This window comes from Mobula birostris, chromosome 27 (assembly GCF_030028105.1).
Source record: "Mobula birostris isolate sMobBir1 chromosome 27, sMobBir1.hap1, whole genome shotgun sequence".
NCBI lineage: Eukaryota > Metazoa > Chordata > Chondrichthyes > Myliobatiformes > Myliobatidae > Mobula > Mobula birostris.
The window spans coordinates 44,132,444-44,156,512 of NC_092396.1; the positions used below are offsets into that span (position 1 = coordinate 44,132,444).

The 24,069-nt window shown below is 40.9% G+C and overlaps 1 protein-coding gene across 1 annotated transcript in view; it reads left to right on the forward strand.

Moving 5' to 3' along the window:
* Nucleotides 1–24,069, forward strand: part of tmem269 (transmembrane protein 269) — a 107,533-nt gene that overhangs the window by 7,914 nt on the left and 75,550 nt on the right. The window contains exon 2 of the mRNA XM_072245044.1: nucleotides 15,831–15,881. Coding sequence (XP_072101145.1) covers nucleotides 15,857–15,881 — 25 coding nt within the window. The 5' untranslated portion in view covers nucleotides 15,831–15,856. The remainder of the gene's footprint in view (nucleotides 1–15,830; nucleotides 15,882–24,069) is intronic.

Consider the following 24,069-nt stretch of genomic DNA (forward strand, 5'->3'; position numbering starts at 1 on the left):
CAAGGGTGATAAGGGGAAGATGTTTCAAGTTCAAGTTTAATTGTCAGTCAACCTTACATGAACACCGATTACAGCCAAATGAAACAGCATTACTCTGGGGCCAGGGTGCAAAACAGCGTACTAACAGACACACACACAGCACAAGGCACACGTAGCACATATAAGTTATCAGTAAAATACAGTTACACAAAAAAAATATAGTCCAAGACCCTGAGTCCATGAATGTTGCAGCAGTCAGGAGTCGAACACAATATAGTTTGTCTTCTGCTGAGTGAACACTGAGGGGGCAGCACTGACTCCAGCTTGGACACCACTCCACACTGTCTCCGGTGGAGCACACCAACTGTGACGCCTCTCTAGGGCAGCTATAAACAGATGACACCACGGCTTGAAGCCTAGTCCTCCCTTCGACCAAACCATGCAGCTACCCTGCCAATAAGGCATTAAATCAGACTTGCAGCGTTCCACATTAACAATGTCCAAAGGGTCTTGCGATCCCAAGAAAATCGACTGAGACGATCACTCACTGTTTGTCTACACACCGCCTTTGTGCACCGACGCCTCTCTGACACAGGCAGCATCACGATCAATTCTAGCTCTTTCAAGCCAAGGATTCTGTCTGTCTGTATCTTGTTTTACGGCGGTTGGCATCCAGCTTAATGGTGCATTACCGCCACCCTCTGCTCCAGAATGTGCACTAGACATACATTCTAAATCCCTTCCAATCATACATCTCAATCGCGCGCGTGTATGCGCACATGCACACACACACACACACACACACACACACACACACACACACACACACACACACACACACACACACCCCTACACTTCACCCTCTCATCTTTGACCATCCTAGTATCCTATTCCTGTTTATTCGTCATATTCTATTAAAAAACCCCTGTACCCCTTAAACACGCTAAAAATACCCGGACTTGTGCTCTCTCACCTCTGCCCAGCAACCCTTTTAATGTGAATTCCTGCATCCCCAACTCCCTTAATTTATTTCTCATCATCTCTCTCTGTATCCCATACTTCCTGCAACACAAAACTACATGTTCTACTGACTCCTCTTCCTGACATTCCTCACACAATCCTGTCTGGTGTTTCCCTATCATTTTCAATGTTTTGTTTAATGCACAATGCCCCAGCCTTAACCTAGTCCACACAATTTCCTCTCTTCTGTTTCCATTGCTTACCCTAGTAACTGCAACAATCTTTTGTATTTGATATAAATGCCTCCCTTTCCCCTCCCTGTCCCATCTTTCTTGCCACATTTGGTTGACTTTTTCCCAGATTACACATTTAACCTCTGCTTTACTGATACTAATGTGCATTTCCACATTTTCTTTCTTTAACGCCCTCTTTGCCAACTCATCCACCCTCTCATTCCCCTTCACCCCTACATGTGCTGGAAGCCATAGAAATTTTACCTGACCTCCCTGATTTGCAATTCTTGTAACTAACTGAAGGACTTCATAAAGTACATCTTGCCGACTATTTGTGTGAAAAGACCTTAAACTTGCTAGAACTGAGGATGAATCTGAACATATCAATGCTTTGGCTTGTCTGGCTTTCTGCACCCATTGCAACGCAACCAACACTGCCAGCATCTCCACTGTAAACACCCCTAACTTGTCAGATGTTCTTCTGCTGATTCCAATTTCTTTTGCTGGTATTACCACCCCAAACCCTGTCACTCCTGTTTCAGGTTCCTTCGCACCATCCGTATAAATGTGAGTATAATCACTATACTTTTCCATCACATGACAGTTAAATGCATTTACCAAATCTGTTTTATATCTTTCTTTCCTTTTTACCTCTAACAAATGCCAGTCTATGTCAGGCCATACAAGCTTCCATGGAGCTACAACTGGATAAACTACTGAAGGACTTATCCTCAGATCAAATACTCCACATTCTTTCGCGATATCTTTCCCTACCCGACTAAAGGTATCCCTTTGAAACCTCCCATTTTCCCAGCACTCCTGCAACACTCCTTTAGTAGGGTGAGAATCATTGTGCCTCTGCAAGTTAGCCCAGTAGTTTGCTATCAGTTGCATCCTTCTTAGTTCCAAAGGCCTTATTCCCATTTCTACCTGTAGGGCTGACACTGGTGACGTTTTAAAAGCCCCACTGCACACTCTCAAGGCCTGAGCCTGAATCACATCCAGTTTCCTTATAAGAGACCTAGCTGCTGATCCATATACTATATTTCCATAATCGAATACAGATCTTACTAAAGCCACATACATCTCTTCAAAGCTGAACAACTTGCTCCCTATTCCCTACCAGTCAAACATCTCATCACATTTATTACTTTTTTACATTTCTCCTCAACTTTCCTGATGCGGTCTGCCCATGTTAATCGTGAATCAAATATAACTCCCAGAAATTTAAATGATGCAACCCTTTCTAATTCAACCCCATACATCCTTAACTTCTTCCCTACCTCAACCCTTTTCCTGGTAAAAAATACAGTTTGAGTTTTGTCTACTGAAAATCTACATCCCCAATCATAACCTCACTCCACCACTTCATCAATTGCTTCTTGTAGTTTCCTGATTATATGGTCCATGTTCCTGCCTCTTTTCCACAAAGCCCCATCATCCGCAAACAGTGACCTACCTATATCCACTGGTACCTTTGTGAAGACATCATTGATCATAATGATGAAAAGTAACGGGCTAATCACACTACCTTGAGGTGTGCCATTTTCCACTATGTACTGTTTTGATAATTCTGATCCAATCCGAACTTGAATTTTTCTACCAAACAAAAAATCTTTAATCCAATTAAAAACTCTCCCACCAACCCCCATCTTGTGCGGTTTAATTAATAATCCTTCCTTCCACATCATATCATAGGCTTTTTCAATGTCAAAGAACACTGCCACTACTGACTCTCTATTTGCCTGGGCCTTCCTTATTTCAGTCTCTAACATAATCACTGAGTCCATGGAATTCCTTCCCTTTCTAAAACCACTCTGATAACTTGCCAGCATTCCCCTTTTCTCAAGCTCATATGATAACCTTTCTGTTATCATCCTTTCCATTATCTTACATATACTTGATGTTAATGCAATTGGTCTGTAGCTAGTGGGTTTTGACAGATCCTTGCCAGGCTTCCTTATTGGAATTACTACTGCGTCTTTCCATGCACTTGGTAATCTTCCCTCCTCCCACACTCTGTTATAAAAATGCAACAACTTCAAGAGCGCTCCTTCTCCTAGATTTTTTAGCATCACAGAGCATATCAGATCTTTCCCTGGGGAGGTTGGTCTTGATCTCTTTATTGCTCTCACCATTTCTGCTAATGTAAATGGATCATCAATTATATCATCTGTTCCTTCCCTCCTGCTTAACACACCTGGGTGTTGGCTCATTATTCTTTCCCTTCTTCTCCCTTCTTCAGACAAATTTTCTGAACTGTGTATCAGTACAAATGACTTGGCCGTGACCTCAGCCTTATCCCTTCTGGAGACTGCAGTTTCCTCCTCAGATATCATTACTGGATATTCCCATTCCCTTCCATCTCCTCCCATCCTCTTAATCATTCCCCATATCTCTCCCACAGGTGTTGTTCTTCCTACCTTGTCGCAAAAACTCCTCCAACTTGCCCTTTTAGCTTGACGTATAGTTCTTCTCACCACTGCCTGTGCTTTCTTATATTGAACCAAATGCTGCATATTATGGGTTCTTTTAACTAGCCTGAATGCTCTATTTCTGTTTTTTACAGCCTGACAACATTCCTCAGTCCACCATGGTACCAGTTTTCTATTCATCCTATTTTTACTCCTAGGTATAGATCCTTCTGCTGCCATGATAATTGCTGAAGTCACCTGACTGTTTAATTCATCTACATTTCCAGAAATATCAATCTTTGTCAACCCTTCTTCACTCAACCTCTGGAACTTACCCCAATCAGCCAAGGATTCTAAAATGAAGGTGTCAAAATAAGGGATAGGCCAATTAGGACTTAAATGTTAGTAAATGGTCTTTTGGAATTCTCTATCCTGGCATCATTCTGTAGGCTCAGTCATTGATCAGTAGAATTTTAAATATCAGGGATCAATGGATATAGGAACATGGCAGGAAAATAGTGCTGAGAGAATATCAGTCATGAGATTGTTGTGTGATTGGGCAAACACACCACTTAACAAAGGAATTTATAAAAGATTGCAGCATTTTGTTCTTAAAGCTTATCATTCAATCCATTCTGTCAATATCCTTGTATCAAATACTTGTGTGGTTTTCCTTTAAAATAATCACGGCCTCAACAATTTAAATCCACTGTTGAAGATTCTTCAAAATGTTCTGATTTGATGGCCTGTAAGTAACTCCCCAACATGTTTTCTACATTTGCTGAGTCTTGCTTTACCCAAACCAATTTTAATATTCTAATTCTACATAATGATCTTGCTACTGTACATCTCACATCCCTTATACAATATCTCATCTTTTTTCTTTTTTCCTGTTCTTCCTAAACAATGAGTTTTACATTTACTTTCAAATCCCACCTTTAGTTATCCTATGGTCATGTTTCTCTATGGCATTTGGATCATACCCATTTACTTCTGTTTGTGCTGTTAATTCATCTATCTTTTTGCATGTATTAGCCCTGTTTCCCTTTCCATAGGTACTGAGCGTAACTAGCATTTTCTATATTTACTACAGGCTTGAGGGTAGCAAACATGCTGCTGTTCAAGAAAGGAGTGACCGAGTGAAGGGAACTGTCAACCTGTTGACTTGATGTCAGTAATAAGGAAATGCTGCAATCCGTAATGAAAAAAAAATCCTAAGCAAAGGCCACATCTAAACACAAGAGAGTCTAGACACTTACTCTTGATATTCAATGAATGCCATCAACATTTTGTTCTCAAACTGGTAACTATTGAAGCTACAAGGGTAGTTCAGATGCTGGGTTTCCTGTGGTTGGTAGTTCACCACTTGATGACAAAAATTCTCATGTCAGGAGTGTGATGCTGTCCTACTAATTGACCTATGTGGATCCTGCACCACCAATGCCTGTTTAAGAATCTTGTTACCTTTTTTCATCAGCCAAAATCTCCTCCATGCCCTTCAAGTTCCTTGTCTAACCTTTGTAACTGTCCCTTTGCAACTGCCTCCTTTGCTCTACCATTTGAAGGTGTGTAACAAACTGTGGAAGTTTCATCCTGTAGAGCTCTGCTTCATGTACCATTGCTCTTCCACTTTTGGTTTCTTTCCTCCTGATCCTCCCTAAAAATCGACAACTTTGAACAGACTTCTGGTTTCCATACTTAAGAACCATTTTTTTCTAGCCCCACAAGCCACAAATTCATTATTTTTCCTATGCCACTGTAAGCATGATTAGACTGTTCATGTTAAACATATAAGTGCTGATGATTTGATGGTTGTTGTAATGTGTGCAACTTAAAAAATATAACTGTTTCTAGTTAACCAAGATTTCTGAGGAATTCTGTATGAGCAGAACTAGAGGTACAGAGCAAAAAAAAGGAACTGTTCACCTTTTATTCTATGACATTTATTTGCCAGAGGATTAGGAGAGTTGCATCCATCTATCTTGCAGATAGATACACACTTCATAAATACAGCATTGGTGCTAAAGGCACAAAATGCTCTTGGTGTGAATTGGTGTGTCAGACTCGTGAATTGCTTTGGCCTAAATTATGTCTCTTTTCCATGTGTGCACAAGTACTCATCCTGGCAATTAGTGTAAAGTCTATCAGACTCCTGACTTGTGCCATTATATAAAGTGAAAAGGTTTTGGAGAACATCCTTTGCTGCAGACTCTGACATATTCTTGCAACCAGATTAATTATGTAGCTGATCAAGTCAAGTTTCAAGTCTCTGCTTATTTCCTTGATGTCGATAGTTAGGATTTTGGTAATTGTAAGGTTATTGAATTTGAGGGGAAGATGGCCAGAATTTATGTTGGCATATGTTTCCTTGAGCTTCATTTTATTGTAGGTATTTACAGAAATAAAGAAATAACTATAGAATTTATGAAAAATTACACTTAAAGACTGACAAACAACAATGTGCAAAAGAAGACAAATGTTGCAAATAAAATATAAATAATACTGAGAACGTGAGTATGGAGTTGTCATGAGTGAAGTTCGGGAGTCTGACGATTGTAGGGTAATAATTGTTCCTGGTGTGGGTCCAAAAGCTCCTGTACCTTCTGTTCAATGATAGTAGTGAAAGAAGAGCTTGGCCTGGATGTTAGGGTTCCTTGATGATGGCTGCTGCTTTCCTGTGTCAGTGCTCTAAGTAAATGCGCTCAGTGCTGGAGAGGGCTATTCCTGTGATGGACTGGGCTGTATCTGCCACTTTCTGCAGACACTTTCGTTCCTGGATATTGGTGCTTCCAGACTAGGCTGTGATGTAACCAGTAGGGTACTCTTCGCAGTGCATTTATAGAAGTTTGTCAAAGTTTTAGATGACATGCCCCATCTACAAAACTTCTAAGAAAGTAGAGGCACTGTGATGCCTTCTTTGTAATGGCACTTACGTGCTGATCCTCTGATAAGATGAAACAAAGGAATTTAAAGTTACCCTCTCCACCACCAATTCCCTAATGAGGATTGGCTCATGAAGGATTGTCTTCTTTCTCCTGTAGTCAATAATTGGTTTTTGCTGACATTGAGTGAGAGGTGGTTGTTTCACTATTAGCATAGTCAAAAAGTCCCCCATTTTCATCTTCTTCTTTCATTCTGGAGCTGCTGACATTGGCTCAGCCTGTATGATTGGCAGATTTTGGAGAATTTAACAAGCTATTTGAAATGTGTTCAATTGCCTATTGAGAAGAGTCGTAATGAAGTGACTGGCAGACAAAATGTACAATGAAATCATGTAAGGTGAAGGTGTACATGAGAGTCTACTGTCAACTAATGTGATCTGATACAGTTGTCTACAAATATCTGAAGCTCCTCATATTGGGTAACTTCAAGATTGTTTAAATGCTGCAGAGGATTTAGGCGAATTTTTTGGCAGGGGGATAGGAACCAGAATGATAGGGCTGAGGATCTGGCTTGTGGCATTCGGTGCACATGTAAATGCAGTGTAGTGAGACTGAGGAAGGATAGGCAGTCAGTGGCGTGAATTGAAGTTTAACATGCGAACAAAATTGAAAAGTGTGATGAATACAGGGCTGAAGGTGTTATATTTGAATTCATGTAGTATATGGAATAAGGTAGTGGATGATCTTGTTGCACAGTTAGATGTTGGCAGGTATGATGTTGTGGGCATCACTGTGTTGTGGCTGAAAGAAGATTATAGTTGGGAGCTTAAGATCCATTGTATTGAAAAAGACAGGGTGGGTGGCTCTGTTGGTAAAAAATGAAATCAAATTATTTGAAAATTTCTAAGAATTTGATTTCATAGTATAGGAGGATATAGAATCCTTCTGGGTAGAGTCAAGAAACTGCATGGGTAAAATGTCCTGATGGGTATTGTATGTAGGCTTTCAAGCAGTAGCCAGGAAGTGGGATATAAATTACAATGGGAAACAGAAAAGGCATGCCAAAAGGGCAATGTTATAATAGTCATGGGGAATTTCAATATGCAGGTAGATTTGGAAAATCAGGTAGGTGCTGGATCCCAAGAGAGAATTTGTAGAATGTCTACGAGATGACTTAGATTATGAGAACACTCAGTCCTCTTTTATTATCATTTAGAAATGCATAAATGCATTAAAAAATGATACAATGTTTCTCCGGGGTGATATCACAGAAAACAGGACAAACCAATAGACAATAGGTGTAGGAGTAGGCCATTCGGCCCTTCGAGCCAGCGCCGCCATTCACTGTGATCATGGCTGATCATCCACTACCAGTATCCAGTTCCTGCCTTATCCCCATAACCTTTGATTCCACTATCTTTAAGAGCTCTATCCATCTCTTTTTTGAAAGCATCCAGAGACTTGGCCTCCACAGCCTTCTGGGGCAGAGCATTCCATATATCCACCACTCTCTAGGTGAAAAAGTTTTTCCTCAACTTCGTTCTAAATGGCCTACCCCTAATTCTTAAAACTGTGGCCTCTGATTCTGGACTCACCCATCAACGGGAACATGCTTCCTGCCTGCAGCGTGTCCAATCCCTTAATAATCTTACATGTTTCAATAAGATCCCTTCTCAGCCTTCTAAATTCCAGAGTATACAAGCCCAGTTGCTCCAATCTTTCGACATATGACAGTCCCACCATCTCGGGAATTAACCTTGTGAACCTACGCTGCACTCCCTCAGTAGCAAGAATGTCCTTCCTCAAATTTGGAGACCAAAACTGCACACAGTACTCCAGGTGTGGTCTCACCAGGGCCCTGTACAGCTGTAGAAGGACCTCTTTGCTCTTATATTCAATTCCCCTTGTTATGAAGGCCAGCATGCCATTAGCTTTTTTCACTGCTTGCTGTACTTGCATGCTTGCTTTCAGTGACTGATGTACAAGAACACCTAGATCTCGTTGTACTTCCCCTTTTCCTAACTTGACTCCATTTAGGTAATAATCTGCCTTCCCGTTCTTACCACCAAAGTGGATAACCTCACATTTATCCACATTAAACTGCATCTGCCATGCATCTGCCCACTCACCCAGCTTGTCCAAGTCACCCTGCATTCTCATAACATCCTCTTCACATTGCACACTGCCTCCCAGCTTTGTGTCATCAGCAAATTTGCTAATGTTACTTCTAATTCCCTCATCTAAATCATTAATATATATTGTAAACAGCTGCGGTCCCAGCACTGAACCTGCGGTACCCCACTGGTCACCGCCTGCCATTCTGAAAGGGACCCGTTAATCGCTACTCTTTGTCTTCTGTCAGCCAGCCAATTTTCAATCCATGTCAGTACTCTGCCCCCAATACCATGTGCCCTAATTTTGCCCACTCATCTCCTATGTGGGACTTTATCAAAGGCTTTCTGAAAGTCCAGGTACACTACATCCACTGGCTCTCCCTTGTCCATTTTCATAGTTACATCCTCAAAAAATTCCAGAAGATTAGTCAAGCACGATTTCCCCTTCATAAATCCATGCTGACTCGGACCAATCCTGTTACTACTATCTAGATGTGTCGTAATTTCATCTTTTATAATTGACTCCAGCATCTTTCCCACCACCGATGTCAGGCTAACTGGTGTATAATTCCCTGTTTTCTCTGTTCCTCCCTTCTTGAAGAGAGGGACAACATTAGCCACCCTCCAATCCACAGGAACTGATCCTGAATCTATAGAACATTGGAAAATGATTACCAATGTGTCCACGATTTCTAAACCCACCTCCTTAAGTACCCTGGGATGCAGACCATCAGGTCCCGGGGACTTATCAGCCTTCAGACCCAACAGCCCATCCAACGCCATATCCTGCCTAATATAAATTTCCTTCAATTCATCCATTACCTTTGGCCACTATTACATCTGGGAGATTGTTTGTGTCTTCCCTAGTGAAGACAGATCCAAAGTACCCGTTCAATTCGTCTGCCATTTCCTTGTTCCCCATAATAAATTCACCCGCTTCTGTCTTCAAGGGCCCAATTTTGGTCTTAACTATTTTTTACGTTTTCACATACCTAAAGAAGCTTTTACTATCCTCCTTTATAATCTTGGCTAGTTTACCTTCGTACCTCATTTTTTCTCCACGTATTGCCTTCTTAGTTACCTTCTGTTGCTCTTTAAAAGTTTCCCAATCCTCCGGCTTCCCACTCGTCTTTGCTATGTTATACTTCTTCTCTTTGATTTTTATACTGTCCATTACTTTCCTTGTCAACCACGGGCTGCCCTTAAGATCTTTCTTCCTCTTTGGAACGAACTGATCCTGCTCCTTCCACATTATTCCCAGAAACACTTGCCATTGCTGTTCAACTGTCATCCCTGCTGGGGTATTGTTCCATTGAACTTTGGCCAGCTCCTCCCTCATAGCACCATAGTTCCCTTTGTTCAACTGTAATACTGACACTTCTGAGTTTCCCTTTTCCCTCTCAAATTGTAGATTAAAACTTATCATATTATGGTCACTACCTCCTAATGGCTCCTTTACCTTGAGGTCCCTGATCAAATCCGGTTCATTGCACAACACTAAATCTAGAATTGCATTCTCTCTGGTAGGCTCCAGTACAAGCTGTTCTAAGAATCCATCTCGGAGGGACTCCTCAAACTCCCTTTCTTGGGGTCCAGTACCAAACTGATTCCTCCAGTCTACCTGCATGTTGAAGTCCCCCATAACAACTGTAGCATTACCTTTGCAACATGCCAATTTTAACTCTTGATTCAACTTACACCCTACATCCAGACTACTGTTTGGGGGCCTGTAGATAACTCCCATCAGGGTCTTTCTACCCTTAGAATTTCTCAGTTCTATCCATACTGACTCCACGTCTCCTGATTCTATGTCCCCCCCTTGCAAGGGACTGAATATCATTCCTCACCAACAGAGCCACCCCACCCCCTCTGCCCATCAGTCTGTCCTTTCGATAGGATGTATAGCCTTGAATATTCATTTCCCAGGCCCTGTCCACTTGAAGCCATGTCTCTGTTATTCCCACAACATCATACTTACCAATTTCCAACGGTGCCTCAAGCTCATCCACTTTATTTCTTATACTCTGTGCATTCATATATAATACTTTTAATTCATTACTCCCCTCACCTCCCATATCAATTCCTATTTCACTTGACCATACTGTACGATCCTTTATTGAGCTTTCTGCTCTGTTGATTCTTAACTTATTCTCACTTTCCCTTTATCTCCATCCTTATGTTTCCAGTTCGTCCCCTTCCCCCCCACTACTTAGTTTAAACACACCCGTGTTGCAGAGGAAAACCTGGCTGCCAGAATGCTGGTGCCCCACTTATTAAGACCAAAGACTAACGCTGACAGAATCACATAATTATAACATATAGTTACAGCAGTGCAAAACAATGCCATAATTTGATGAAGAACAAACCATGGGCACGGTAATAAAAAAAGTCTCAAAGGTCCCCGAGTCGATCGACTCCCAAGTCACCGATAGCAGGCGGCAAAAGGGAGAAACTCCCTGTCATAAACCTCCAGGCACTGTCAACTTGCCAATGCCTTGGAAGCAGCCGACACTGAGTCCATCCGTCTGAAAACTTCGAGCCTCCAACCAGCCCCCGAGCGCCATCCTCTGCCGAGCGCCTTCGACCTCGCCCCGGCCGCTGAAACAAGCAAAGCCGAGGATTCGGAGCCTTCTGCTCCAGAGATTCCGGTTACCACACAGTAGCAGTGGCAGCTTGTGGTTGAGCTCACTAGGAGAAAGCAATTTTGGATTGGGTGTTGTGTAATGAACCAGATTTGATTAAGGAATTTAAAGTAAAGGAATGGGATGCAGTGATCCAAATGTGATAGAATTGGATCTGCAGTTTGAGTGGGAGAAGATAAATCAGATGTATCAGTATTATAATAGAATAAATGGAATTACAGAGTCGTGAGAGAGGAGCTGGCAAAGTTGATTGGAAGGGGACAGTAGCAGAGATGACAGAAGACAGCAATGGCTGGAGTTTCTAGGAGCAATTTGGAAAATGCAGAATAGATACATTCCAAAGATGAAGCAACTGTGGTTGACAAGGGAAATCAAAGACAGCATAAAAGCAAAAGTGAGAGCATATAACATAGCTAAAATTTGTGGGAACTGAGAGGATTGAGAAGCTTTTAAAAACCAAAAAAGACAATTAAAAAAGCCATCAGGAGAGAAAAGGTGAAGTATGAAGGTAAGCTAGCCAATAACATAAAAATCTGTGTTAAAAGTTTTTTCAGATATAAAGAGTAAAAGAGAGTTGAAAGTGGATGCTGGACTCCTGAAAAATGCATCGGTAAGATAGCAATAGGCAGACAAATTTAAGTAGTTTATGTTAGTCTTCACTGTGGAAGGTACTAACAATATGCCCGAAATTCGAGAGCGTCGGGGCAGAAATGAGTGTAGTTGCTATTAATAAGGAAAAGGTGCTTGGGAAGCTAGAAGGTCTGAAGGTGGATAAGTCACCTGGACCAGATAGTCTACACCACAGGGTTCTGAAAGAGGTGCTGAGGAGATTGTGGAAGCATTAGTAATGATCCTTCAAGAATCACTGGAGGACTGGAAAATTGCAAATGTCACTCCACTCTTCTGGAAGGGAGGGAGACAGAAGAAAGGAAAATATAGGCCAGTTAGCCTGACTTCGGTGGTTGGAAAAATGTTGGAGTCCATTGTTAAGAATGAGGTTGTGGGGTACTTGGAGATATGTGATAAATAGGCCAAAGTCAGCATGGTTTCCTTAAATGGAAGTCTTGCCTGACAAACCTGTTGTAATTATTTGAGAAAATAACAGGTAGGATAGACAAAGTAAAGTCAGTGGATATTGAATTTTCAGAAGGCCTTTGACAAGGTGTCACACATGATACTGCTTAACAAGATAAAACCTCATGGTATTACAGAAAAGATACTAGCATGGATAGAATGTTGGCTGACTGACAAGAAGCAAAGTGTAGGAATAATAGTTGCCTTTTCTGGTTGGCTGTCAGTGACAGGTGGTGTTCCACGGGGGTTGGTACCGCTTCTTTTCATGTTATATGTTAATGATTTGGATGACAGAATTGATGGTTTGGGCCAAGTTTGAAGACAGTACAAAGATAGATGGAGGAGCAGGAAGTGCTAAAGAAACAGGGTGTCTGCAGAAGGACTTAGACAGATTGGGAGAATGGGAAAAGAAATAGGTGGAATATAATGTAGGGTAGTGTATGATCCAGCACTTTGGTGGCAGGAATAAAGGCATAGACTGTTTTCTAAATGGGGAGAAAATTCAAAAATCAGAGTTACAAAGGGATTATAAGACCATAAGACATGGGAGCAGAATTAGGCCATTTGGCCCATTGAGTCTGCTCCGCCATTTGACCATGGCTGATCATTTTTCCCCTCCTCAGTCCTAGGGAATCCTTGTACAAAATTACCTAAAGGTTAAAAGGCTCTGGGCCTGTAATCACTGGAGTTGAGAAGAATGAAGGAGGATTTCATTGAAACCTTTTTAATATTGAAAGGCCTAGATAGAGTGGATGTGGAGACAATGTTCCCTATAGTGGGTGAGTCTAGGACCCAAGGGCAAAGCTTCAAAACAGAGGGATGTCCATTTAAAACAGAGATGAAGAGGAATTTCTTTAACCAGAGGATGGTGAATCTATGGAATTCATTGCCGTGGATTTCTGTGGAGGTCAAGTCATTGAGTATATTTAAAGTGGAGGGTGTTGGTCAGGGCATCAAAGACAGGAAAGAAGTCAAGAGAATGGGGTTGAGAGGGATAATATATCAGCCATAATGGAACGGCAGAGCAAACTTGATAGGCTGAATGGCCTGATTCTGCTCCTATAACTTATGGTCTTGCGTAATCAATTCTATATAGCACATCTGGAAGCCTACCATGTTGAATGGAGAACATAGAGTTGTACTATTCTCTGTAGAACAGTACACCACAGGAGCAAGCCTGAGAGCACACCATGTCTTTGCCACCCATGATGTCAGTTTAACCAATCCTGCCTACCTGCACGTAGTCCATATCCCTGCCAATCATGTGTCTGTTTAAATGTATCTTAAGCATTGCTATATCTTCTTCTATAGCTCCTATTGTAGTACATATTTTCTAGGCAGCCACCACTCTGTTTTTAAAAAAAAAAGAGGAAAGTTGCCTTTCACCTTTAAGCTTTTTTCTTTCCATCTTAACCTTAGTCTTCTACTGTTTGACACTTCCACCTTGGAATAATGACTCTATCTGTCCAATCTATGCCTCTCATAATCTTATATGCTTGTATCGGTTCACCTTCATTGAACACAATTCAAGTGTCCACCCTGTTTTTGTAACTAATATACTAAAATCTGCAAGAGAACCTGAAGGAATCTGAAGCCTCTCATCCTATAAACAGCTCTTTTGCCATGCATTCAATAAGTACTATCTTCTATACCTTGTCTCACTAGCACATTGTATAGGGGGTACAAACCTAGAGATCCTGCTTTGTAACTTTACTTCCTAAATTCCCTTTGCAAGATCTCATCCTTCCAGCCCGTGTTGTTAGTACCAATAGAAACTGTGACTTCTAGTTGCTCACCCTCTCCTTTCAGAATAGTGGGCCAAAATGTCCTTGATCTCAGCACCAGGGAGGCAAAACATTGTCCTGGAATTTTGATCACAGACACAGGAACAGCCATCTGTGTCCCTGACTTTAGAAGACCCCTGTCAGTGCAGAGTGCGATGCACTTCATCCCTCCCAGATGTACAACAGAACCAGTCTGGTGTGGCTGCTGCGGTTGCTTTTCCCTGAGAGGCCATTCTCCACTTACAATATCCAAAACTGTATATTATTAGAGAGGGGAATAGCCACAGGGGGCTCCAGCGTGATCTTCTTTTACCTCCTCACAGTCACCCATCTACTGAACCTTTTTGTGATCACATTCTTGAAGCTCCCAACCATAACACTTTGTACAGCTTGTATACTACTCAGTTGATACAATTGCTGCTCCAGCCAATCCACCCGCCCTGAGTAGAGGTGCTGCTGTGCAGGCATGGTCAGCAGAGGCACTTGATTTTGCCCACATTTCATAGAAACAGGAAGGCAGATTATTATCTAAATGGAGTCAAGTTAGGAAAAGGGGAAGTACAACAAGATCTAGGTGTTGTTGTACATCCGTCACTGAAAGCAAGCATGTAGGTACAGCAGGCAGTGAAGAAAGCTAATGGCATGCTGGCCTTCATAACAAGGGGAATTGAGTATAAGAGCAAAGAGGTCCTTCTGCAGCTGTACAAGGCCCTGGTGAGACCACACCTGGAGTATTGTGTGCAGTTTTGGTCTCCAAATTTGAGGAAGGACATTCTTGCTATTGAGGGAGTGTAGCATAGGTTCACAAGGTTAATTCCTGGGATGGCGGGACTGTCATATGTTGAAAGACTGGAGCGACTGGGCTTGTATACACAGGAATTTAGAAGGATGAAAGGGGATCTGATTGAAACATATAAGATTACTAAGGGATTGGACACGCTGGAGGCAGGAAACATGTTCCTGCTGATGGGTGAGTCCAGAACCAGAGACCACAGTTTAAGAATAAGGGGTAGGCCATTTAGAATGGAGTTGAGGAAAAACTTTTTCACCCAGAGAGTGGTGGATATGTGGAATGCTCTGCCCCAGAAGGCAGTGGAGGCCAAGTCTCTGGATGCTTTCAAGAAAGAGGTGGATAGAGCTCTTAAAGATAGCAGAATCAAAGGTTATGGGGATAAGGAAGGAACTGGATACTGATTGTGAATGATCAGCCATGATCATAGTGAATGGTGGTGCTGGCTCGAAGGGCTGAATGGCCTACTCCTGCACCTATTGTCTGTTGAAAGAACATTCCACGTGACTATATGCCATTACTACTACTCTGGTAACTATTGGACTAGAAGAGAAAACATGTTAATGCTGCTTCTCACCATTACTGAAGTCAAACATTCACCAAAGCTGCCATTTAATCCCAATAGCAGAATTTTGACCTCACAGTCCCTCTTAAAATGGTTACTCCCACAAGATGTTGCTCTCCTTTTATTGCCAGTAGGAGGAAAATTAATCTCTTACCTGGACCCCACTTTTTAAGCTGTCACTGCTGCTCCCCCTTTGCTCTTCAACCTGCCATTAGGGAAAACATACTCGGACTACTTCCTTCCCAAGCAGTAGACAAATTAATCTTTCCTTGCGAGAGATGCTATGGCTTTTTTTTGTGATATTGTGACTGATGATGTCGGTAGCATACTCAAAAGACTAAGGAATTGAATGCTACTGTCAATCCTAATATCAATTGTCTTATTATATTTCAGCAGAAGATTTCCCAAGTTAGATCAAGATGTTTATATTGAACCCTCCTTCCAGTAAGTACATCTTACCAGTCACTAAAGTTTTTCACTTTTCCTCCTGGAACCACGTCCTCAATTTTATTAAAAATCTAATTTTTTAAAATCATTTTCATTTCAGCTGTCCAATGTTTTTATTTTGGAGAAATTTGTTCTGTTTTGAATAGTAAATATTGTTTCCTGGTTTTAGAACATCTATTAAGACCTAATTTGCTGCATTGGTGGAGTACAGAAGGAAAGAGAAACATGGTAATTCATTGAGTGTAATAATACACAACATGATTATCTTTTTTATTCACTGCAGGGTGGAATCATCAAAATGTTATACATAGTTTCCTGAAGGATGCAAGTACAAGAACAGAATAACGGTCAAAATCTGGACCCAGACATGATTGGTTTAACCAAACATTGCCATGGTTAAGATTCTGTCCTTAATAGCTCCTTCTGAATAAAATAGTGGAGCCAAAATCAAAAGGCACTATTAAAAGTTTGTTTAGTATCAAATGCAAGAGTCACTTGGGATGAGTGAAAATCTAAAAGGAATGGAATATCTGGGGAGTGGGTGTTGGGCGTGCAGGGACAAGAATCCCTAGGGTTGCCATAACTCCGTAAAGGAAGTAACCCATGATATTATTAACCAGATTACCCTCTTAATTTTAGACCATAAGACAAAGGAGCAGAAGTAGGCCATTCATCCCATCGAGTCTGCTCCGCCATTTTATCATGAGCTGATCCATTCTCCTATTTAGTCCCACTCCCCCGCCTTCTCACCATAACCTTTGATGCCCTGGCTATTCAGATACCTATCAATCTCTGCCTTAAATACACCCAATGACTTGGCCTCAAGTGCTGCCCGTGGCAACAAATTCTATAGATTCACCACCCTCTGATTAAAAAAATTTCTTCGCATTTCTGTTCTGAATGGGCGCCCTTCAATCCTGAAGTCATGCCCTCTCATATTAGACTCCCCCATCATGGGAAACAACTTTGCCACATCTACTCTGTCCATGCCTTTCAACATTCGAAATGTTTCTAGGAGAACTCCCCTCATTCTTCTAAACTCCAAGGAATACAGTCCAAATTTTGAAGGGCATTGCCATGTTTTGGGGCCACATGTTGCCAGATTCTGAGTCCCAGCTAATCTTGGGTCAAGAATTCAGAGCCCAACCAGGTTCTAAGGCTGGCAGAAACTATACTTTCAAATAACTGTTTTCAAGAACTTGTTGCATACAGCTATTGTGAATTATTATCCCATTCCAGTGTTCCTCACAAATTTTATTTCTGATTGAGATTGTCATTCGTGAGCTTAAGGGATTCTGAGAGCTGATGTGAAATAGCTTCATCTGAGATTCTTAAAGGTGGCATAGGAGAAAATCATGAGCAGGGGTAACTGGAAATGTTTCCCTGTCTGTACAGTTAGTTTTTTTTTAAAAAAGGAACGCTTTTTTTCGCTAGAGTGTTCTTGTATTTTCTGTGGAGTTCAATGTCAGGCCTCAAGATCAAATAGCCAGCAGATTCTATTTGTTAGGTTAGGCAAGTGGTCTATGATCTGAAATGTCAATTCATTCCACGGATGATTCCTGACCATGAGATATTAGAAAACGTAGTGCCGGAGGGAGGCACCATTTTTCAGGTAGCAGGACACTTTCATACTTGAAGCATTTATAGAATTTTGAGCTTTGTTTTAGACGTCTAGCGCCGGAACACACATTGTTTTTCAGATCCTGTTTTATTTTATTGTTCCTAAGTGAAGATGTCTGTTTGTCCGTTGCTCACTTGTTAAGTAGAATCATTTGCACTGAAGTTCCAAAGGCATTAGAGTTTGGCACCACAGTGGTAAAAAGGACCTGTTCTTTACGTTGCTCAGTTCTCAGCTACTCTGGAAGTTACACAAGAACTGGGTGCATTTGGAAAAATACCACGCATATTATAAATGAAATGATGTATTAACATCTGCCATATTTGAGGTTGAGGTTCTATATCAGATAGGGAGTTGTACTGGTTTAATGTGTTGTATTCTATTAGTGGAAGAGAATTATATTCAGAGCTATAACTTTGAATATCTGCTGTAAAGCATATTTTTGAATTTCCAGAGAAATCAATAGCAGTGCGGATATGTTGGCTGCACCAACATAAATTAACAAAGAACTGTGCAGAAAATCTTGAGGTATACTGATGTGAGTAGCTGCTGTTTTAGTTCTTAGTAGGGAAAAGGAATATGGGATGGGGTGAATTTCTAAAATCTTAGCCTTGCCTTAAGATCTTACTACAATGAAATATTTCTTATGAATTATAAAATACTGTTCAAACATGGGAATGAGCTGTGCTATGCTAATATTTTCCCCTAAGCTGTCTGACTTCCAAAGAAGCAGAAGTGGATAATTGGATGATTAGGAATCAGATGTAAGATTGAGACTTGGATTTAAAGTGATAGATTTTGGATCCAAGGTACAATAAATGGATTTTTATTTTTGAATGTTAATTGTGTATTAATGTATGTCCCATTTTCAAATATATGCTTTGTACATTTTGGGTACAGAATACAAGTTGTATAATATAGTTTCTACAAGCTAATGTCAAAATTAACAAAAATTTTGTAAACATTCTTAAGTATAATCTTAGTTTAACTATTCCAAAGCATGTTTGGCTATTATAAGTCAATTATCAGAGAAATTGTTTGAATTGTTAGATAGTAATCTTTTTCTGTTTCAGGTTGTAAGTTTACTTCAAACAGTGAATGGAGTAACATTAGCATACAATGAAGATTGCAAGCAAATAAGAGGCACTAACATGTTAAATGGAATAAATGCAGGCAACACACATCAAAGTTGCTGGTGAACGCTGCAGAAACGAGTTCGGTGGGGCAGGTGCAGAAACGAGTTCGGTGGGGCAGGATGCAGGGCGGATAACCTACATTATTGATGCCTGTATTCTTACAATCATTGACTCAGTAATGTTCCAGAGGCATTTCTTAGCTTCTTGGTATTTTTTGAGAAAGTTTTGATGGATGAAGTAGTGGGAAGAATGTTGTTGGGTAAGCATTTGTTTTTAGCAGAAGGGGCTATAGTGTTAATACAAGAGATTCTGCAGTTGCTGGAAATCCAGAGCAACACACACAAAATGCTGGAGGAACTCAGCAGGTCAGGCAGTATCTATGGAAATGAATAAACAGTTAATATTTTGGGCCAAGAACCTTCTGAATCTTCACCATTATAATAATGGTAATGATTCAGTTTTCCAATGATTCAATCCAAATGAAGGGTCTAGAACTCAAAACATTGTTTATTTATTATCCTTCATAGATACTACCTATCCCACTGAGTTCCTCCAGCATTTTTGTGTTCCCCAGATACCAACATTTGCAGTCACTTGTCTCCATGATTCAATTTTTATTTTGCTTAATTTTCATCATAACCAGAAGTATACTTTTATAATCTAGTGCAGGGATCCACAATTAGAGGAAATGTGAATAAACAGTAGGGTCAAATTTTTAAAAAAAGGTATGGGTTACTTGATTAATTGATCATGTGGGTGTAATTGGGCAGCATGTGCCTTTTGGGCTGGAAGTGCCTGTGGCTGTGCTGCTGTTATATCGCTTAAAAAAATATAAATAAATAAAATATTCATCCATATTGCCTGCTGGGTATATGCAGAAAAATAAAATTGCACCAGAAAAAATTATCTTCAAGAATATACATAAAAGAGCTCTTAAAATGTTTCTTTCATATATATCTTGCATCCAATACAAAGACAGTCAAACAAAAAAATGAAAGCTATGATTTTTCAGCAAATTGGTTTAAGGACTTGCTCTAAAAGAAATTGTGATATTATTTTGAATCCCATTGCAACAAACTGGAGGTTTTTTTTATTGTGTAAGTGCATACTGGTCCTCATTTGTTTTTGATTAGGTTTTTCTCAGGTACAGTTTCATAAGAGTGAGTAGAAACAGCTTTTGCATTAATGCTATTTACAGCCTTGAGGTCAAATGAAAACTACTTAATCGCTTTGAACATTCCTCTCTCTTGTTGTTCCATTTCTTGAAGCAGAGCATCCAATTTGTGGACAATAAGCTCCCAGATACTCGTAGTAATATTGACCAGTGACCTTATTTTTTATTGATAATTATTGATGATAACATGGGATAATATCTCTGTTGTTTCTTTAAGTAATTTACAAGATCTTATATCTTCACCTGAGAGAGTACTTCAGGTTTCTGATCATGCTGGAGAGTGTGCTTGTAATTGAAATCATGTTCCTCTGAGGCTTTGTCCTTCACAGAGTTACGGAGCAATACAGCAGGGATACAACCATTATGCTAACCTAGAGGCCCATCTAGCTAGTTTCAGCCCATATCCCTCTCAGCCCTACCCTTCATGTACCTACCCAAGTGCTGCTTAAATGATAACCACTTCTTATGGTGGCTTGTTCTATATCCTCACACCCTCCCCCACCTTAAATCTATTTTTCTTAGATGTGGCTTCTCCTACCCTGGGGAAAATACTACTACCATCCATCTTCTCTATGCCCTTCATGATTATAAGGCATTATAAGGTCACCCCTGTTCTTCTACTTTCCAAAGAATAAAGACCCCACCTTTCCAGCCTCTCCCAATAGCTTAGGCCCTTTAGTCCTGCCAATATCCTATTAAAATTTTTGTGTACTCTATCCAGTATTTCCTGTAAAGAGATGTCCAAAACTGTACACGGTACTCCAACTGTGGTCTCACAAATAACTTGCACAAATGCATTACTTCACATTTTTATATCAATTGAAATCCATTGGCCTCTTCCCCAACTGATCACAATCACCTTATAATCTATGATAACCTTCTTTGTTGATACCTCTTATTTTTGTATGATCTGCAGATTTACTGATCAAGCCTTGTGCATTTGCATCCAAACTATATAAATAATGAATAGGAAGGTCACAACAATGACCCTCGCAGGACACCACTAGTCACTGGCATCCAATCTGAGAAACAACCCATCCTTTGCCTCCTACCTCTGAGCCAATTTTGAATCCCTCTAACTAGTTCTCCCTGGGTTCCATAGGATGCAGTTTTGATGTGCAGTTTCCTTCAGTTAGTTCCTAAATTCTAACCACAATTCTAACATTTAAGAATAAATTGGACAGGTACATGGATGGGAGGTGTATGGAGGGATATGATCCGTGTGCAGGTCAGTGGGACTAGGCAGAAAATGGTTCGGCACAGCCAAGAAGGGCCAAAAGGCCTGTTTCTGTGCTGTAGTTTCTATGGTTTCACACCTTTCATTTATCCTAAGTGGTTTATCACCTGCTGTACTTCATCTGTACAGTATAGAATAGGGCCATTTGACCCATCTGTACTAAACACATTTTTTTGCATTAGGTCTTACTTTCTTCTGTGCCATGCCTATTCAATTGTTTGTCCACATGTCTGGAGAATGTATTTGTTTCCGTTCACCACCATCACTGGCAATGAGTTCCAGATTTCAATCATTTTTTTCTGTATTAGAAAAATTCCCCTACCCCCAAAGAGCCCCTTAAATCTCCTTCTCTCACCTTTAACCAATGCCCTCTTGCTTTTTATACTGCTACCATGGAAAAAAATATTCTGGCAATCTGTAGTATCTGTATTTTATTTATTTAGTTATACAAGGCCTTTCCAGCCCTTTAAGCCATGCTGCCTCAGCAACCCCACAACCCTAACCTAATCATGGGACAATTTACTAATGACATATTAATCTACCTGCTATGTCTTTGGACTGTGGAAACTGTACCAGAATTGAACTCTGAACTCAGGAATGTCTTGAACTGTAATAGCGTCACACTGACTGCTGCGCTACCGTGATGTCCACAGGTAGCTCTGTAACAGATTACTTATAAGTTTGATCACTCCTTTGCTGCTGGGAAAGGAGGGAAAACTAACACAGCTTATCCGATCTCTCTCCATCACTAAAGTTCTCCAATTCGGGCAACATCCTGGTATATCTCTACACTCTATCCTGCCTTCTGGACCCTTCCTCGAGTGTAACAACCCAAACTGCACAAAATACTCCCGAGTACACTCTGTGTTTTGTAATTTTTCAACATAACATTCCAATTTTATTCTGTGCCCTAACTATGCAAGTAAGCATGCATTGTGCCACCTTCATCTTCTTTTCAATCTTCTGGAGGAGCATGGCAAATGAATCCTAAGCCCTACTGTTCACCGATATTCTTTTATATCCTGTATATTATTATATTCTAATTAGGTGGCCCTATTTCACATCTCAAAATTCAGGGCTCACACTTGTCAGGATTAAATTCCATTTGCCAACATTATGCCTGATTTTCTATTTAATCTGTATCCTGCCAAAGCCTTAGACAATCATTTCTTACTGCAGGTCACAAATGCACATACAGTCTGTATGTACAAATAAGTATTTGGAAAACAGATGTAATGGATGGGGATAGATTTGCTGGCTGGTGCAGAGTTACATTTATTTTCTGCTGGGTGGGAAGGAGGTCATTTTGCATTGGATTCAAGCTCGTTTTGGATCTAATTAGCCAGCTTGCCTGAGATCGTATATGCCTTAATGTTCTGGATAGTCAGCCATGTTAATACCATACAGATGGTGTCTACCACCCTGCCTTCATCAATTATCTTAGTTACCTCCTCAAACTCAATCAAATCAGTGAAACAAAAATTTTCCCTGCACAAAGTCATGCCTTTCCAAATGAACAGAAATCCTATCATTTCACCCCTTCTTTACCCCTCCCCACCCCACAAATGTGGCATCACTTTCCAGATTCTGACATTCCCTTTCATCCCCCCTCCCCCACCCACCTACCTTCCATTCTTACCTGGATTTGCATATTACCTGGTAGCTTGTGCTCCTTTCCGTCCCTTACCCATTTATTCTGGGTTCTGCCCTCTTCAGTTCCAGCCGTAATGAAGAGTATTTGAAGGTAATCATCTCAGCCACAGGACACCCCTGCAGAAGTTCCCCAGGGTAGTATATATATCACTTCAGCTGCTTCAATGATCTTCCCAAAGTTATAAGGCCAAAAGCAATGATTTTCACTGATGGTTGATTTTACAAGGTTCTGCACCATTCACGACTCCTCAAATAATAGTATAATAATATACGACTAAATGCAACAAGACCTGCGAGTATTCAAGTCTAGGCCGAAAAGTGACAAGTAACATCAATACCACACAAATACCGACAAGAGAAAATCCAGCCATCATCCTGACATTACCATTCACAAATCTCCCACTATCAAACTGAACTGAAGTAGCTACACAATCACAATACACATATTAGAAAGTCAGAAGCTAGGATCCCCTCTCCTAGTTCTTCAAAGCTTGTCCACCAACCACATGGCTCAAGTCAGGAGTGTGATTCTCCACCCTCCCAGATATAAAACAACTTCCAAAAAGTATCACATCAGACAGCAAGTTCTCCATTTGATAGGGGCACCCCAGCTACAACAATTCACTCACTCTTATCACCAATGAACAGTTGCTGCAGTTTGTATCATCTGCAGGATGCATTGCAACAGTTTATCAAGACTTCTTAGCACCTTCCTAACTCATGGGTCCCACCAGCTAGGGAGTATCACCATCTGGAAGTTGCCCTCCAAACCACGCACCATATTGTCATCTTCAGAAGTTTTCGGATGACTGCCATAGTTGGGTGCATCAGCAAGGGAGATGAGGTTGAGTACAGGTCTACGGTAAGAAACTTTGTCACATGGTGTGAGCAGAATTATCTGCAGCTTAATGTGAAAAAGACTAAGGAGCTGGTGGTAGGCCTGAGGAGAGCTAAGGTACCGGTGACCCCTGTTTCCATCCAGGGGGTCAGTGTGGACATGGTGGAGGATTACAAATACCCGGAGATACGAATTGACAATAAACTGGACTGGTCTAAGAACACTGAGGCTGTCTACAAGAAGGGTCAGAGCCGTCTCTATTTCCTGAGGAGACTGAGGTCCTTGAACATCTGCTGGACGATGCTGAGGATGTTCTACGAGTCTGTGGTGGCCAGTGTTATCATGTTTGCTGTTGTGTGCTGGGGCAGCAGGCTGAGGATAGCAGACACCAACAGGATCAACAAACTCATTCGTAAGGCCAGTGATGTTGTGGGGATGGAACTGGACTCTCTGACGGTGGTGTCTGAAAAGAAGATGCTGTCCAAGTTGCATGCCATCTTGGTCAATGTCTCCCATCCACTACATAATG